General features: G+C 39.0%; 1 protein-coding gene across 1 annotated transcript; it reads right to left on the bottom strand.

Annotated features, from left to right (window-relative positions):
* Positions 1 to 68: 68 nt before the first annotated feature.
* Positions 69 to 17882, bottom strand: LOC134744999 (palmitoleoyl-protein carboxylesterase NOTUM-like). Its single transcript, XM_063678964.1, has 3 exons — positions 17102 to 17882; positions 3344 to 3447; positions 69 to 1352 (listed from the first exon to the last, which is right to left on the bottom strand). Exons 1-3 carry the CDS (start codon positions 17174 to 17176, stop codon positions 209 to 211), a joined length of 1323 nt encoding a protein of 440 aa, XP_063535034.1. The 5' UTR covers positions 17177 to 17882; the 3' UTR covers positions 69 to 208.
* Positions 17883 to 18396: the final 514 nt, after the last annotated feature.

Raw genomic sequence — 18396 nt, 5'->3', positions numbered from 1 at the left:
CAATATTTAAGATAGCCTGCTATAAACATGGAATAAATCTGAGCGAAAATAAAATAAATAAAAAACTATTATTATATGTCACTTTTTACTTAAATAAGATACAATAGTATCAGCAAACAATAAATATTAAAAATTAATATTGTACTTGTACAACAAAAACGAGGTAGATAAATCGTGCATTTAAGCACAAACAGTCTCTTTTTCGGCATCATGCGTGCGAAGCTAGAAGGGATAGGAGCTCACTGTGGCTCATGCGCGTAAGAGTGCGCGCGTCGAGCCCCATGGCGGCTGCGGCGCCACGCACGTCCAGCCCGAAGCTCTGCAGCAACGCCGACAGCGCCACCTCCTCACCCGTGCGCGGGTCGCGCAGCCGCGGACACGAACCGTTGCACTGCGGCCACGAGCACCGCTCGATCAGTCGTCGCGGCGCGCAACCGCCCTTGTGTCTCGCCACTCCGCCGCCGCCCCACAATCGGCGCTCCCAACATCCCAGTGCACGCGGCAATGTTATCCCTGACACGTTTATGGCCAGCCACTCCGGACGCGCTAACGCTCCGTGAGCGAGACAAGCCGGAGCAAAAGTAGCGCGGACCCGCTTCAAACTGTCCCGAATAGCTGAACCGGTATCGTGCACGGCGTCCCACTGGGCACGAGTCCGCGGGGCGCGCACGCCCTCCGCCGCCAGCTGCGCGGAGTCGAAAAGATACTGGAACACGAACAGCGGCGTGCGAATATGAGGGTACAGCCGGTAGCCAAAGTAGCAGAGCCACGGTTTCTGCGGGTGTTCTCGTACGCAGGAGCTCGGAGGTGAGCCGCGCCATAATGAGTGGCCAAGACGGGCGACAGTATCCGCTGAAGAGGCGCGTCGGGTTCTAGCCGGCCGGTCCAGGAACCAGCCGGAATCCGCGACTGCGGCGACTCTAATACCGTAGGGTCGGAGCATTCTCCTGGCAGCGTCAGCGTGGAATAGGACACCCGCGCCGCCCGCGCTAGAGCCGACGAGGAGGAGTCGTCCCGAGAGACCGACGTGTAGGAGCTGAGCGAGAACTGCGCGGACAATGAGTCGGCCGGCAAAGACAAAGCTACCATTGCGTGCCGTTCGTGTTCCGGCCCACATGTCACTGGAGCAGTAGGGCAGGAGCACGTGGTTGGAGCCGTGCCACAGCGGGTTCGCGGCGGGGTCGGAGGACAGCAGGGCCGGCGCGCGGCGTGCGCGCGGCCAGCGTGTCGAGGACATGAGGCCGGGGCGCCGGCGCCAGCGCGCGCCGCACGACGCCGCGTCCCAGCAATAGCCGCCGCCCTCGAGGTACACGACCCAGTGTTCGCTGTTGCTGCCGCGCCGGATATAATACCTGAAATCATTAACCTCAAATAAGAAGTTGAAAAAATAGGTAGGTACCTACTGAACCGAGTAATTTGTGCAACGCGCAAGGTCCCTATAGTTTCGCTAATCCTCAATAATTATATATGACGTTTTCAACCAAAATTTCTAACTGAATCTATATGGAAATAGCGCCTTACTGACAAGCGACAATAAGTACCCTTTTGGTTGAAAATGGCATATATAAATACGGCTTAAGAGCATTGACATATATCTTAAGGACGGGCCTTACGGGCAATAAGAACGGGGCCACGGCCAGTACAGCGGTGTCACGCACACGAATTCGAGACAATCGTGCAGTCTAACGCCACTACGCGATTGGTTGATGAGTTCACATCACGCGCGCAATTGGTCACAATTAGTTGCGTTAGACTGCACGGTAACACCGCTAAACTAGCACTATTCTTAGTGCCCGTAAGGCCCGTCCCTAGATATAGGTATGTCAATGCATGCCTAAAACGCGCACACTGTCTATTTGTATCGGAGTAAATGAGATAGCACTGTCGCATGTTACTGGATGTGGATTAATTGTTAGCAGTTTAGGTCTAAATGTTTTGAAATTGTGATTTTAATTGCAGACCCATAAGTCAAAAAACTAAAGACATAGAACCGTTTAATGGTGATTTTAAGACCAGTTTTTGCAATTATTTTCTATCGAGCCGATTTCGTTCAATCATGTATCGATTAAGGCCACGATCTTTGAAATAATTTTTTTTTTTTTTTTTTAATGAATTTATTCATATAATACAGTTACACAGTTACACATATACTATAAATGCGCCAAACTGGAGTAACCAGTTTGTTGGCGCGCCGCGCTCAATTCTTACTTAATTAAATGTTTACATTTGTGACTTATTCTATTGTTAGTAGAAGAGAAGGAAAAGAAAGCATGCATTTATTTATGTTAGAATAATTTTACATTTTATGTACGTTTGTTGTTAATATATTTTAATACGCACATGTTAGGTTTGTACACTGATCTTATACATTTTTAGGTATGAATATTAATGAATATTAATAACTTGTATATTTTTGCTTTACAAAAACAAATAGAGTTAGACCAAGAAAAGTTTGCAGCTATTTTGATGGCACACGCGGTACAAGTGTTATTTTAAACGTCAAACTTCTATGAAATTATGACGTATTAACACTTGCACTGCGTGTGCTATCAAAGTCGTTGCAGACTTGTCTTGGTCTGACTCTAGTTGTTCTTAAAAATCTGCTTCAGTAGCATCAATAGGGATATGATATTATGAAATATATATATAATATTTCATGAAATATTTTTTGATTTGTTTTTTTCTTATGTGAGCACATAACTATACATAAATATAAACTGACATAGATATCATACACTAAAGAAAAAAAGATCAGTTTATAATCAATGGGGATGTTTCCTGTGTTTAAAATAAATTATTTCACACCATGGACAAAATAAAGCACATGATAAGTAATTACTAGAAAAACGTTGAGAGCAGATATTTTTTGACACAAATTGTATTTAATAAATCGGATAGAACAAAAAAAGGGAGTCACTTGACCGTGACGTTACAGTTCAGTTTTCATATAAGTTAGTTGGCTAATCGTTTTGACAGTTTGAAAAAAGACTGATTTGACTAGTAGAAAAGTTTCAAGGACATTAGTTGTTGACAGCCCCTTAAATGATGACTCACGTTAGAACGGTCCGGGTCAGTGTTGGCAACCAGTACAAATTGAACCGTAAACCAAAACGGACGGTTACAGTTTACGGTTCAATTTGTACTGGTTAATGGGTAATTGCAATTAACGTTCGGCCACTGGTCCGGGTACGGGCCGAGGCTTGCGACACTTCTTTTTTATGACCGGTGACGACAGTGACCGGTGTTTTGTACATGATGCTTTCTATAGAAAACTCTATAGAAAACTGATGTGTAACCGTTCTAGCGTGGTTCATTCTTTAATGTCACATCATATGAGACCTACCCGGCCGGGGAAGCATCGTTGCAGACGAGCGAGGAGTTGGAGAGCCACGTCAGCCGCAGACTGTCCGGCGGGACAGTGGCAACAATACACGTGGTTAGAGCCTCCTGTAAATTTACATTTAGTTGATTAAAGCACAGAGTTGACAGCTAAACAAATGTAGGATCGCTTACGCTGCGTCTTACGTAACTTACGTAAGCGAACAACTCGCGAACTCGCAACGAGATCGCCCACGTAGGACACTTCTATCTTCGCGTTCGCGTGTTGTTCGCCTACGTACGATTTCAGACTACACCACCGTAACTGCTGCAATATTCTACATCTATTTAATTTAGATAAATCACCTATCTGGTAGTAAAAATCTAACTCTCTTGGGCAACATAACCCATACAAATATTGGTTTTCCGTATAAATAAAAAGACTGAAATCTTAAATGTCAGTCAAACGACAAATACCTTAAATGAAATCGGAATAATAACATGTATAATTATTCATAATTATGTTAATTCAATTTCAAAATATACATATCTACGGCATCAACGCTAATCAGACATTCATTCGAATTAAATAGTACCTAAGCAAAATTTATTCTCCATTCTGCATACATTAATTAATATCATAGGAACAGCATTAATAGTAGCGGATTAGACTTTGCGTCATTCTAATAGCTTTTCAATGAGAGATATGTCTTTACGTGTAATACAGTGCGGTAGATATAATTATAGGTACTCGTGCCTGTATCTTATTGTATTGAATTTTTACACGTTAAACAAGACCATATTTGCAAGGGCAGACTCTAACCACAACGTTAAATGGTTAAAGTTGATAGGAAAAAAACCGGCCAAGTGCAAGTCGGAGTCGCGCATGAAGGGTTCCGTACCATTACACAAAAAACGGAAAAAAAAATCATGTTTGTTGTATGGGAGCCAGAATTGAATATTTATTTTATTCTGTTTTTAGTATTTGTTGTTATTTATAGCGGCAACAGAAATACATCATCTGTGAAAATTTCAACTGTCTAGCTATCACGGTTCATGAGATACAGCCTGGTGACAGTCAGACAGACAGACGGACAGTGGAGTCTTAGTAATAGGGTCCCGTTTTACGGAACCCTAAAAACACGAAAACGTGTCTAATTTTCTTTTTTTTTCAGTTGTATATCGTTACCCTGCATGCCATAGCTGTAAAATTTTAAAAGCCGGAAGGTCGGCCGAGCAAATTTTTTATTAGAAGAATATTTTTAGAAAAAAAGGTAAAAACCCGCGGAATGGCCAAATCTCCCATCGCAAGTTTCGCGCGTCTCGCCATATCCTTTGTTCCCTACTAATTTCATAGCTTTTCGCCCCGTAACGAAAACTGTAGGGAAGTAAATCTTTATTTATAAAGCTATTAGAGGACGACGTATACTTTAACTGTGTAACTAACTGACTAACTTTGTACTGCCTATCCTGTGCCATATTTGTATTTTGTACAATAAAGAGTTTATACATCTTCTTCTTCAGTCGGTCCCTCAATGCTTTGACGACCGGGTTGGCCTAGTGGGTAGTGACCCTGCCTGTGAAGCCGATGGTCCTGGGTTCGAATCCCGGTAAGGGCATTAATTTGTGTGATGAGCACAGATATTTGTTCCTGAGTCATGGGTGTTTTCTATGTATTTAAGTATTTATATATTATATATATCGTTGCCTGAGTACCCATAACACAAGCCTCCTTAGGCTTACCGTGGGACTTAGTCAATCTGTGTAAGAATGTGCTATAATATTTATTTATTTATTTTATTTATTTATTTAATGCTTAGGATCGTGACATCATGTCCTTCTGTTCCTCCATAGGCTTCTATTCTTCGCCATAGTTTATACATACATACTTTTGGCGTGTTGTTCTATCTGCTATTATTGATGCTGACTGTACCTAAGTCCCCATGGCACTAATGAATATTTCTAGTTGTCTCCAAAATGGATTGACTGGTATAACTACGGTTTTCAATATGGGGTTTTAACCGAGCTAAGCTTTCCTACAGCCATGAGTTATACACCCTTATTGACACCAATAATCAGACGTAAACCACAAATCCTGTAGGTGACATCAATAATCAGACGTAAACCACAACTTCTGTAGGTGACACCAATAATCAGACGTAAACCATAAATCCTGTAGGTGACACCAATAATCAGACGTAAACCATTAATCCTGTAGGTGACACCAATAATCAGACGTAAACCATAAATCCTGTAGGTAACATCAATAATCAGACGTAAACCACAACTTCTGTAGGTGACACCAATAATCAGACGAAAACCATAAATCCTGTAGGTGACACCAATAATCAGACGTAAACTACAAATCCTGTAGGTGACACCAATAATCAGACGTAAACCATAAATCCTGTAGGTGACACCAATAATCAGACGTAAACCACAAATCCTGTAGGTGACACCAATAATCAGACGTAAACCATAAATCCTGTAGGTGACACCAATAATCAGACGTAAACCACAAATCCAGTAGAGTCAGACCATGCTGACTCAGCATGGTATTTGTAACGACAAATTGTGGGAATGTCATCATTAATGTAAAATTTCTATGAAAATATGCCGTTTATAATGACACGCCAGACTTCGTTTTATTCGAGTCGGTGCAGAGTTACCTTAGACGGACTCTATTTAATATCAGCCTCTAAACAAGTCACTGGCAACATTTTACCATAAACAAGTCATAGAGCTGCTTAAGTTTGACGTTCCGTTAATTTTTGTCTGTTTTAAAAGAAATTAAACCACTCTGTCCATGACTGGTAGTGGAGTCAATATAAAGTTTAAGTTACATTAAATGCACACTCAAATTTTTCTACATGAGTGAATTCTATATCATATTGAATACCCGTCTGTAAAGTAACAACTTGATATCAGTTCCCGTTTTTGAGAAATAAAACTTTTTTTTAAATCTTTTATACTACTTAAACAATAATTCCCACATAAGATATTTTTTGTAGAATGGGTTATGAAGCTTATACGACTACACGGTCAGAATATCTCTCGACAATAATGTAAATTATAGATTTATTGAAACAAATTATTATTTTGTAAGTTTTTCATGACCGAGGAACTCCCACACCGAGAGAAAAGTTTACTATGGTGGTTATGAAGTAGTTGTATCGATCATGTTTAAAAATCTCCCGAGTCACTACTATATTTGTAGAATAGCAGCAAGATTTTGGAAACAAACAGCAAATAATGTTCTGCACAATTAATGGACATTTCTAGTTTTTTGCCAGTAACTGCACAAGTTATGGAAGAATAACGTATTCATTTTTCTCTCGATAATTAAATCAATTTCCAGCATAAAAAAATTAAAAAGTATGCGGTATTTCCAGGCATTCACAGAGGCCAATTCGAACTTTATTTAAGATGTCAATAATATATCATTTTGTTATCATTCGCCCGACCGTCTCGCTCGCTCCAAAACATATTTTAACTAGTACGAGCGAAACGCACACGCAAATTAAAAAAATGATATCTTTAATAACAAAGTTCGAATTAGCCTCAAGGTATATTAGGAAAGTATACCTTATGGCTTATGGCATTGCGTTAAGGTTCAATAGTTCAATGCATTAAGTGTCTGTCTTTATATGAAAAACGATAGCTGTCAAATTTTTATATCTATTCACAAAACGTTTAGAATACTGGATGCTGTGTCAGATATAAATAGACCCTTGAAGTCTTACAACTATCTATTATGCTTGATCTGAATCTTACTGGTTAGTAAGGACCGTCCACTTAGTTATACTTCGAATAGCCGCCCGGACAAATTATAAAGCTAATTTCGAATTTTAAATTTTGACAATTCACGAGAAGAGTAACGTAACGTCAAACGATATGTTTGTCCCTTTTCAACGATCCTGTCATCCGATGCTTTTAGTAGCGGGAGCTGTGTGAGTGAAAAGACGCAAATGTCAGCAATTCTTACCGCTTGGTATTTGTCAGCGAGCGCATCGCGACATGAAACCAGTATGAACCTGGCCCTCGATTACGTATAATTGTAAGGAAACTTGGGATCAAGTTATATTAGTCTAAGGTCTAACAGTTGAGAATAAGACGTGCTCTGAATATACAGTGTGGAATTTTTTTATGGGCCCTGAAGGGAAAGTGCCTTAAAACCTTAAGTTAGCTCATTTTATTTTTAAAAAGAAACAAAACTGCATTCAAAGGTTTTTTGAAATTCGCTTGTCTCGCCTGGGAATCGAACCGACTAAAAATTCCAAACAATAAACACTCCCTATTTTATTCTACTAGTCGATACCACGTCGATACAGTTAATGTTAATGATAACATTTATTCAAGAAACATTAGGTCTTACACTCGTCTGTCGTACAAAATTTCCATAAAATCGAATATTTAGTACTCAAGAATATTTTTAGACAAGCAAAATTGAAAAAAAAAATTAAAAACCTTTGAATGCAATTTAGGTTCTTTTTAAAAATAAAGGAATGTCTCCTTTAAGTAAAATGAGCTAACTTAAGGTTTTCAGAGAATTTCCCTCCAGGGCCCATTAATTTGATTATTAAATTATAGTGGTAAGTAAGCGCATTGAGTATGCACTTTTGTCTCAGGCGATGCCGCTTGGCACGATTGATTGTTCCTTAGGGCAAATAAAACTGATTCAGCCCGGTAGCCACGAGATCGTAACGCCCCCCAAAAGGGGGGTGAAAGGGTCGGCTCCCCAAGTCCAATCTATGCTATATTTCTTCCTGTTCTTAGCAACTAGGGCAACTTATATATCATTTTCGTATAATTTAGGAACGAGGAATTCATTTATGAAAAAATTATTAGACCTTTCCATACAAAAAAATGAGTTGTTTACAAAAAATTTAAATGTTATGTAATTTTTTGTGACAATTTTCCCTGTTACAATTACAGTGTGGCGATTTGCACTAAATAAAAAAATGGACAATGTAGCCCATTTATTGTTCATTCTGGAAAATATCACTTTAAAGGAATAGCTGCCGAAACGCATGTCAAAAAAGAGGCGTTTTTTCTTACTAAGCGGCGTTTTAAGTTTCCAAGTTTTTATTCCTTACTTGTTGTTTTTATTCCTCACTTGTTGTTTTTATTATTTTTTCGCAACTGTGTTAAAAAACGTCGTTCGATACACGTGCGGAAATGTCATTCTTCACTCGTCCCGAGTCTTGCCAAGATACCTATCTCGGTACTCGTGAAGTAATGACATACTTTCCGCACTAGCATCGAAATGTACTATTTATTTCATTTGGGCACCAAGAAGTATGTTGGTAGTAAACCTTTTTGCGAGTAAAATAGTATGTAATAATGATTTAATATAATATTGTTAATTAACTAAAGTTTCATTATTGCGTCATTTCATCTCATAACTCTACTACCCATTGAATTGAATGACCTTTTTCACGTTTTCTGCAGCAATGCAGTCGACTGCAGCAATATTGAAGCGCGACATTGCTGTCGACTGCTACGGCAGTAGCCGTAAATGTCAAAATCAAATTTCCTGTCTGGATTTTGACGTTCATTTAAAATAAATAATCAAAGGGGATCATCGATTTTGGGCCCGGAGGACAAACCATCGCGTATATTATGGTACACTACACAGACGGTGTACCGGTCGATGAGAGATGTGGGAGAATTAAAAATGCAGCGTTCATGCAGATAGGTAGTGCAAGACTCTTTATTGAAGTAAACAACTATACTTGATGATTTTTAGGACCCGTAACGCCATCTGTTCGCGGTAATGATTATTAGCACATAAGATTGATAGGTTTACATGCAGAATTAGGACTTTAAATTATTGTACATACATAGTAGATGGCGTAAGCATAAAATAGTATTAATTAACTTGAACATACTCCCCCGGAAAGGACGGAGTCCTTTACACAAGGCAAACCACATAATTTAGTTATAGATCTTGGTATAACACCAGACACTGTTCGTGATTCATAAGTCTGAGTTAAGCCATCAGGGCCAGGATGTTTTCCTATGATACGCCCCATCGGCCAGCTTTCAGGCGGGAATCGTTGGTCTTTGACCAATACCAAATCGCCTATGTCCGAAAAAACTACTCCGCTGATCAACAAAAGCTTGGCAGGTTTTATTCTCATAGCAGGTAGATCTCCCATGAGCTTACTGCTGGTTTCTCCTCGCTGCCGGATACAAACGATGTAATTGAGTACATATTTCTTTATTTTATTAGTCATGTTGATTAGCCAGTTTTCTGATTGACGATACATCACCATCACCTGCGGACCGCCATGAAGAGTGCTGCTGTGAGCTTCTGCTAGAAGAAGAGGTAACAGAGCATTGTCCTTCGAGATTATAATGGGGTGCTTCTGTTGAGCTTCTAAATCAGCATGGCGTAGTCGGCCGCCTACTCTCAACACACCCTTTGGATCTAAAAAGGGGGCGAGTGACAACAATCGACTTTTTCTTTTCAGCTGTCTCTTACTCTTTAAATCTTCAATTTCTTCTTGAAATTCGATTTCCTGGGATCGTCTTAAGCAAATGGTAAGTGCTTCATCTCTCTCCTCAGTCGTCAGGTAAGTTGGTAAGTGATCTTTATTTTCTCTCTTTCTTTTCAGGTGCAGCATCCATCTACGACAGTATGCGACTATTCTCACCAGTTTCCCGAGCGACGAGTATTTATCCATCAAGGTAAGTATTAAAACCTCTACATTTTCTTTAGTTGCAGTAACTAATGTTATAATAACCCTTGTACATTCCAAGTCTGTTTCAGGTACTTCGGTTACCGTAAGTTCTATGGCTGGCTCTTTGAGAAACGCCGGTCCATCCCACCAGAGTGTATTTGTCAAGAGCTTTTTCGGCAAAACTCCTCGTGAGGCTGGGTCTGCGGGATTGTGTTTAATATTGACATAATACCATCCGTTTATCTCATTCATTTTCTTAATTTCAGTGACTCGATTTTTTACAAAAGGAGTCCATCGACCTGGATCGCCTTTTATCCATGACAATACAACTTGTGAATCTGACCAGGCAAATACTTGATGTTTTTGAACTTTTAATATGCTGACCACATGTTTCAGGAGTCTACATAGCAGAACAGCAGCGCACATGTCCCATCTTGGCATGGATATTTGCTTCAAAGGCGCTGTTTTCGTCTTAGCCGTAAGTAGAGATACTTGTACTTGCCCGTCTGTGTCGACAGCTCGGACGTATATTACTGCTGCGTAAGCACTCATCGAGGCGTCAGCGAATCCATGAACCTCAATCGAACTTTTGTCTGCATTGGTATGTATCCAGCGATTTATCTTTACTTCTGTCAATGCAGGAATCTCGTTTCTAAACTTCAGCCACTCTTCCTTCGCGTCATCTGCGAGTTCTTCGTCCCAACCAACCCCTAATTGCCATAATTTCTGCATGAATGTTTTAGCATTGACTACCGCAGGCGCCAGCCAACCCATCGGATCAAATAATGAAGCTATATCAGCTAAAACATTCCTCTTCGTGATAGGTTGTTTAGGTAAGTCTTTCAAATTATTCGTTATTTGTAATTTGTCTTCTTTAGTGTTCCAAATTATACCCAAAGTCTTAATACTGTCTCTACCATCTACTTCTCTTTGGGCCTTTGGTGATCGTTTTAAAGGTTCAATCTCTTGCATGAAGGTTTCACTATTTGAACTGCACTTTTGAAGTTCAAACCCAACTTTTTTGAGAATTGCTGTGATTTCTTTCTGATTTCTTTTAGCTTGATCTTCTGTTTCATGCCCCGACAGGACGTCGTCGTCGTCGTCTCTTACAACAGCATGATGTGGTAGGTACACACAATTCTCGGTTAGTTCTTTATCTTCTACTTTCTTCATGTGTTGCAGATCTAGGTACTCTTGTAAGACGTCGTTGTAATCTTGTTTTAAGTTTGGATTCTTATCTAATCTTCTTTCTTGCGACATCCATCTCTTCACTGCTATCTCTCGTGAGTCACGTGGTAGCACAGGTGGTTCTTCTCTAAATGGCAACCTGACCACGTAACGACCATCTTCTTTTCTTTGTTGTGTCTTCTCATAAATGTCTTCTGCCTTCTTTTCGTCTGAGGTTAGTGTATTGTTTTCTTCTTCTAAGGTTTCTAACTCCCAGAACTTCTTCAGCATGCTGTGAACATCAACCTTAAGATGCATGCTGACGATGTTTTTTGTGGCAGTGTGCTCTGTCCTCACATTTCCGCAAATAATCCACCCCAGGTGAGTGTCTTGTGCTATAGGTGTTCCTGAGGGGCCATTGATCACTCCAGGTTTAATAACTTCGCTCCAAACTTCGACTCCTAAAAGCAAGTCGATGTGACCTGGAGTGTGACATGTTGGATCTGCAAGGCACAACTTCTCGACATGTTTCCAGTTTTCCATCTTCACTTCATTCTCCGGCATAATGTCGGTGATGTGACGTACAACGTACGTAGTTGCTTTCATCTTCATCTTAAGCTCGATTCTTGATGAGAACTCTATTTCTGTTACATACTTGAGGGTAGTCTTCATTTTCTCAACTCCCGTGACATGCCCACTTACTGAGGTACGTCGTAAACGAAGCCTTTGTGCTGCGGCCTCAGTTACAAAAGATTCTTGTGAGCATGGGTCCAACAGCGCTCTCATCAAGTGTTTTTCTCCGTTCTCAGCGTATACTTGCACTAATGCAGTTGGCATCAGCCGCGCGTGACTCCCCGTAGTGAGGTGAGATATAATATTCTTTTTATTTTTATCTTCTTTTTCTTCCTTGATATCTTCTTTATCCTCTAAAAGCGGCGCTGATGTCTCCCGAGCTGGCGCAGGTGTCTGAGACTGCGGGCTCCACGTGCTGTGTAGCAGAGAGTGGTGTTTTCTCCCACATCGGCGGCAAGAAGATCGATGTTTGCAGAACTTGACTGAATGCCCCGGTACCAGGCAATTAAAACAAAGCCGCCAGCCTTGCACATATTCCACTCTCTTATCTACTTCCAGTTTCGTAAACTCCTTACAAGTGTATAATAGGTGGTCTTGGTTACAAAAAATGCATTTCTGTTCGCTTTTATTTACATGAAAACTTCTTTTATTTACAGGTGCACTCGACGATGGAGCTTGTATCATTTCCAAAACACGAAATCTTTTTTCCAGGAACTTGTTCAACATGTTTAGTGTTGGCAATTCACTAATCTCTAGGGACCCGAGCTCGAGTTCCCATTCTTTGTGTGACTCGGCGTCTAATTTATTTACAATTAAATGAATTACCAGTGTATCCCATCTATCAACTTGTATATCTTGATTTTTCAATTTATTCATACATTCACTTGTGGTGTCTAACAAATCTCGTAACCCTTTCGATGTTCCCGTCGCTAATTTTCGTTGATTTACTAATCGTGCCAAAATGGTGTTTACAATAATTCGTTTGTTGTTGAATCTTTTTAATAAAATATTCCATGCCATGTCGTAATTACTCTCGCTTATAGGTATATGCTTAAGTAATTGTTCCGCCTCACCTGATAAACAACTTTTTAAATAATGCATTTTTTGCACTTTGTTGAGTGTGGTTTTATTGTGTATTAACGATGTGTACATATCGTGAAACGAAGTCCATTCGTGATAACTGCCTGAGTACTGTGGAATATTAATTTTAGGCAGACGGACTTCATCACTAACACTAGTGGCAGTTGGAGGGTTATGTGAACTCGGTGCACTTTCTCCGATACGTGAATTTAACTTCAACAACAAGTCCATCATATCTGACCGTAGCTCGATGTATTGTTCTTCGACTTCCATAAAATAATCTTTTGTGAAATATTCATACTTTCCGCGATCTTGTTTAGGTACCAATTTCAACATTTCCATGTGATTGCTGTGAAACTGAGTCCAATATTCGGTCAATATTTCCATCCGTAACTGTACATAACCACTAGTTAATCTTTGTTTCGGTGATTTCTTGTAATTTGCAATCGTGTTCGACAACAACGCGTACACGTTTTCTTGTTCATTTATATAGTTCTCCATAATGAAGATATACACACACCAACGTTTGTATACACTTATCAAGTCTATTTATCACTTATTATACAGTTTTTTCACTTAAATTTCTTCTTAAATCCATTTAAATTCGTAAAAACGTAAACAGCAATTGAGGTTAGTTTCGATGTCACTCTAATATAGTTCTTATATCCGTTCGGTAAGGACCACTTTTGTACCGGTCGATGAGAGATGTGGGAGAATTAAAAATGCAGCGTTCATGCAGATAGGTAGTGCAAGACTCTTTATTGAAGTAAACAACTATACTTGATGATTTTTAGGACCCGTAACGCCATCTGTTCGCGGTAATGATTATTAGCACATAAGATTGATAGGTTTACATGCAGAATTAGGACTTTAAATTATTGTACATACATAGTAGATGGCGTAAGCATAAAATAGTATTAATTAACTTGAACAGACGGTTACAGTAATTATAAACGCATTTGATTACGGAAAAAGATATAATATTGGGTGTAAATGAAACGGGAATGTATTATACAATAAAATAAATTATATCTATTATTAATTTCCGTAAATCACACCATCATCTTTATTAGCATAGTATAGCTTAACGCTCAATTTCGCACAAACCGTGAGGTTTTCACTAAGGAGTTTAAAATTCTCTTTGCACTAAACTTTATGGTTGGTAAAAAAGTCTGTATTCTAATTTGGCACTAACTGCCACTGTCTGTCATTGCTATGTCATAGCGACATAGCCTCATAGCTGACATACGTGAGATATATGCCGCAATGTATGCATTGCGCGTTTTATCGGAGCTTTGCCTGAGGTGTGTTAAGTAAGCGCGCAATCAAAATTAAACATGCGTAAACAATCTTTACGCGTACCGATGAAACTGGGTAAGTTAGTCATGGGAGAATTAACGGTCGACCGCATCGCGAACTCTCGGCAGTTCAAGCGGACCGATCGTCTACCGCGAACATTGAAGTGAGACGGAGATATGGAAGTCGATCAAACGTTCTCTACAGTGAATCAGTACCCGTCAGTTAGTGCCTGCGTGGGTAATTTAAATAGCTTGGACGTCGTAATAATTATGGTTGTATTCCATACAATATTACATATACATGAGATTTTTTTTGTTATTACACTAACATGAGTAAGAGATTTATGAAGGTGAAACAAAAGTCGAGTGTCCATTTTCTATAAGCAACAAAAAAAAATCGAAACAAAAATGTTTAATAGTAATTAAACGGATTCATTTACGTTAGAGATTTTTTTGTAGAATATAGTAAATATAAAGAGCTTAATTAACATGTAATTTTTATGTACACATTAGTTGTTATTTTTATGTAAGAAAAATTTTTAATAAAGAAAGTTATTGGGGGCAGGTTTCTGTGCCAAGCTGGAAGAAAATATAAATACTTAATGAGTATATGCCTGAGAACAGCATATTAGAAAATCTCTAGTGTGGGGATTGATGTTTTGGTTTATTTCTCTCTTTTAGTAATAATTTGGATTTATAAAAACAAATTGACATATTTTGTGGAGATTTTTTTCAAAATATATTATTTGTAACATAGGTAATCACATCTCAAAAAATCTCTAATGTGAGAATTAATGTAGATTTCTCATACATTTTGAACTGTGCGGACCGGCCTATGGAGAAAAAAACAAAAAACGAACGAAACGGACGAAATCATAAAAGACGAATAGGACATTTAGTTTTTGATACGCGGTGGTAGAAATTTTACAGGTGAAATATCAAAATAAATTCTTAAATATCTCATGGTTGGTGCCGTTGCCATACATAATATGATCAAGATTTGATAAGAAAACTAGGCAACTAGAGGTGGAAATGGCGCAACTACAGCCCTTAAATCCATTGTACTCCAATCTCCCTAAAAAAATAAAACAAAAAAAACAACCAACAATACTTATTGCAAGATACAAAAAAATCGTCATCTTCAAGAGTTCCCATTTCGAAACTGACTGAAATTTTATTTTAGAACTATATACATACATAATTCATGAGAAACACGTTGGTTATTTGCAATTTAATTAACTCATGTCTGTGGTTTGTGTATTTTCCTTATGGAGATGGTCGAAAAGCTCTTGAGTAGGCAAAAGGTTGCTCTTGAGGATCGATTGCACTCAAAAGATCCCGATGGGTCGAAGTATCCGATATGTATAAGATATGTAGGTAATCTATAATAAGTATTTTTTTGTTTTGAGAAGCTCCGCTGTTTAACCCACTTCAAATTTTCAAAAGGATGAGGTTCGCAGTTCGGTTGTAGTATGCTTTTTGATATATTTTTTTAATGTGTCAGAACTGATTTTTTATGAAAGTGTATAAATACCGATTCGGCCCATTTTTGTCATAATCCAGTTCTGATTATGGGATCCCCGAGGAATCGAGGGAACTCCTCTAATCTTATAGGCATACATATAATTGTTTTCGTATTTTCATCAACAAATCAAGCATTTAGTGACATTTGATGAAGTGGAATTGCTGATGAAGACCAGAACACTCCAACGACACGTATTTCATGTTTGGCGATATATCTTCTTCGTTAAGTTTTTGTCAAGATCGAGCTCTCCCTCTCTGCCTCTGATGATGGATTCCATAAGGGATTTAGGAAACTCGTATAAGAGCATTCATATAGCGATTTAAACTATGCTAATTCTTGTCAAAATACTTTATGTTACTTCAATACAATATGATTAAAATAAAGACTAAATAAATTAAGTTACGATGTTAGGGCATTTCAATTGTATTAACAACTTAAAAAACATAAATATAATTATAAACTAACTTATTAAATAAACTAAAACTACAAATAATTTAAAATTAATACTAAAAAAATAAACATCTATATATATATTAAAAAAATATGTTAGGTATATATTACTGATGAGACATTCATAATTATTGAGGTTTTTTTTTTAATTTTGAGGATTTTAAAAACCTCATAGAAAGCGCGAGTTTGTATCTGCGGAATTGTAGATTTTGATGTTAAGTTTAATTTAAGAAGTGTGTATTGCCATACGATAAATAAATAAATTCATAATTATAAATTGATGTCAAATATTTTATCATACATTAAAACCTACTTACCTACGGAAACTACCTATCACAAAGCAAAAATTTCAAAAGATGCCAGTATTTTTATTTTTCGTTAAAACCTCGTACCGTAAAAAAAGGAATTCGACATAAATCCTTGCTAATTAATTATGACATTATTTTCTGTCTTTTAATGGCATTTTCCTGTTAAGTGCCTAATTTGTGGCATTTTAATAATTTTCCATTAATTAATTTAAGTTTGGTAAAAGGAGCTGCGTTTAGAAATGGAATATTACGGAAGTAATCAATCAAAATGGTATTCATTGTGGGGTTCCTTTTATAAAAATAAGGTCCGTTTTGAGGGAATTGCGCATTAAGCCCTATAACGGTGTACATTATAAATTATTCGAAAGATACTCTGTTTGTTAACAACTATTCACGCTTATACCATGGAACAAATTAATATGTATGTAAGGACTGTTATGTTAGTTTTAGTTCCGGGGTTAGTCTACAGAGACGAAGACGCGGCAAACTATAATGTAGTTTATAATTATAACAATTAAATTTATTAATATTTAAAAAATACCTACCGTTCATAGGTATTTTAAAGTGAGAGTAGGTAATCGAAATAATTTCAGCTACATTTCCACTTCATTACGATTGCCAATTATATTGTAGAGCCAAGCTCTAGCGTCACAATATAAACAAACACTGTTATCAAAATAATAAATAAATGCGTACACAGAGTATCCATGTGATCCAGAGGAAGCGCGAGGGCAGGCAGGCGCGGCCTCGTTCGCCGCAGCGCGCACTCATCACTGGCAGCGCCTGCGCCGAGGCTGGGCACAGTGGGCAGGGTGGGCAGCGTGGGCAGGCGAGCTCGGAGTACACCCCATACTGACGCGCGCGCTCCACGGCCAGCCGCAGCGCACTACTCTGCAGCCTAGCCCGCGCACAGTAGCTCTCCCGCTGTTTACAAAATAAAGCCTCTATTTAGAGCGAAGGGCCGAACTTCTCGCTGCGCGGCGTCGGACCGAATAAAGGTAAGGCAAGCGGCGGCTCGTTTGTGCACAGTGCGCAGGGGCAGCGGGACCGGCTCCGCGGCGAGATCAAACGCGGCGCAGATCAAAGGCGCCGCCGCGCGATCGGCATCCGTCATTATTATTATGCAAGCATTACGAGGCGCGCGTGACTCAAGCGAGAGGGCCACGCGAGCGCGGGCGCCGCGCCGGCTGCCACCCCTCCCCTCCACTTCTCCCACCTGTCAACGGCATCCCGACATAATAAAATATGACGTCCTTTATCCCTCACCGACCACTTTGACGGTCACCAACCCCGAAATGAAACTGCTTGATCCCGAAAATGTTAACTCTAGCAAAACATCCCGCAATGACTGATAATGAATGGCTCGTTGCGCCCTGGAGCGGCCGCCTCTGATTAGCCACGCATTACACACGTTCTTTTTGAACATTTTTGGCACCTCATTAAATTTTATAACTTTGTTTGGCGAGCACTGCTAAATTCGCTACCGGGCCGCAGTGCTGTTTACATTTTATATTCTTATTCTGGTCTTAATGAAATTATCGTATAGCGCTTTACATTATATTTTTCTTACACATCTGGGGAAAAAATGATCACACTTAAGTTTATACTTAAGAATACCAACCAACTCGTATTTATAACGTTGCAATAACAAAACCTACAGTACAGTTTCATATAGGAAAATTTAACTACTAATAACAGACGCTTGTGATTTTTTTATCTATTCTAATGACAAATGAGTGAACCGAATTCATTGTTTGCAAACGCCTAACCCTTGAAGTAACCCAAAAGCTTTTGTCTAACAGATGAAAAAGCTTTTGATGTGATTCCATCTTAAAACCTCGTATTATGCTCCCACTTAGCTTTCGAGGCAAATTTTGATAGTTAGGTCCAAAAAATTTTTTGAGTTATAAGCAGTCTATAGAAAGGGAAAAATTCCTAATTCGGAACTAGTTATGAAACTGAAAAATAGAAAATGAAACTTGGCACGAGAA

Source organism: Cydia strobilella, chromosome 10 (assembly GCF_947568885.1).
Source record: "Cydia strobilella chromosome 10, ilCydStro3.1, whole genome shotgun sequence".
NCBI lineage: Eukaryota > Metazoa > Arthropoda > Insecta > Lepidoptera > Tortricidae > Cydia > Cydia strobilella.
This window is presented reverse-complemented; position numbering and strand designations above follow the sequence as displayed.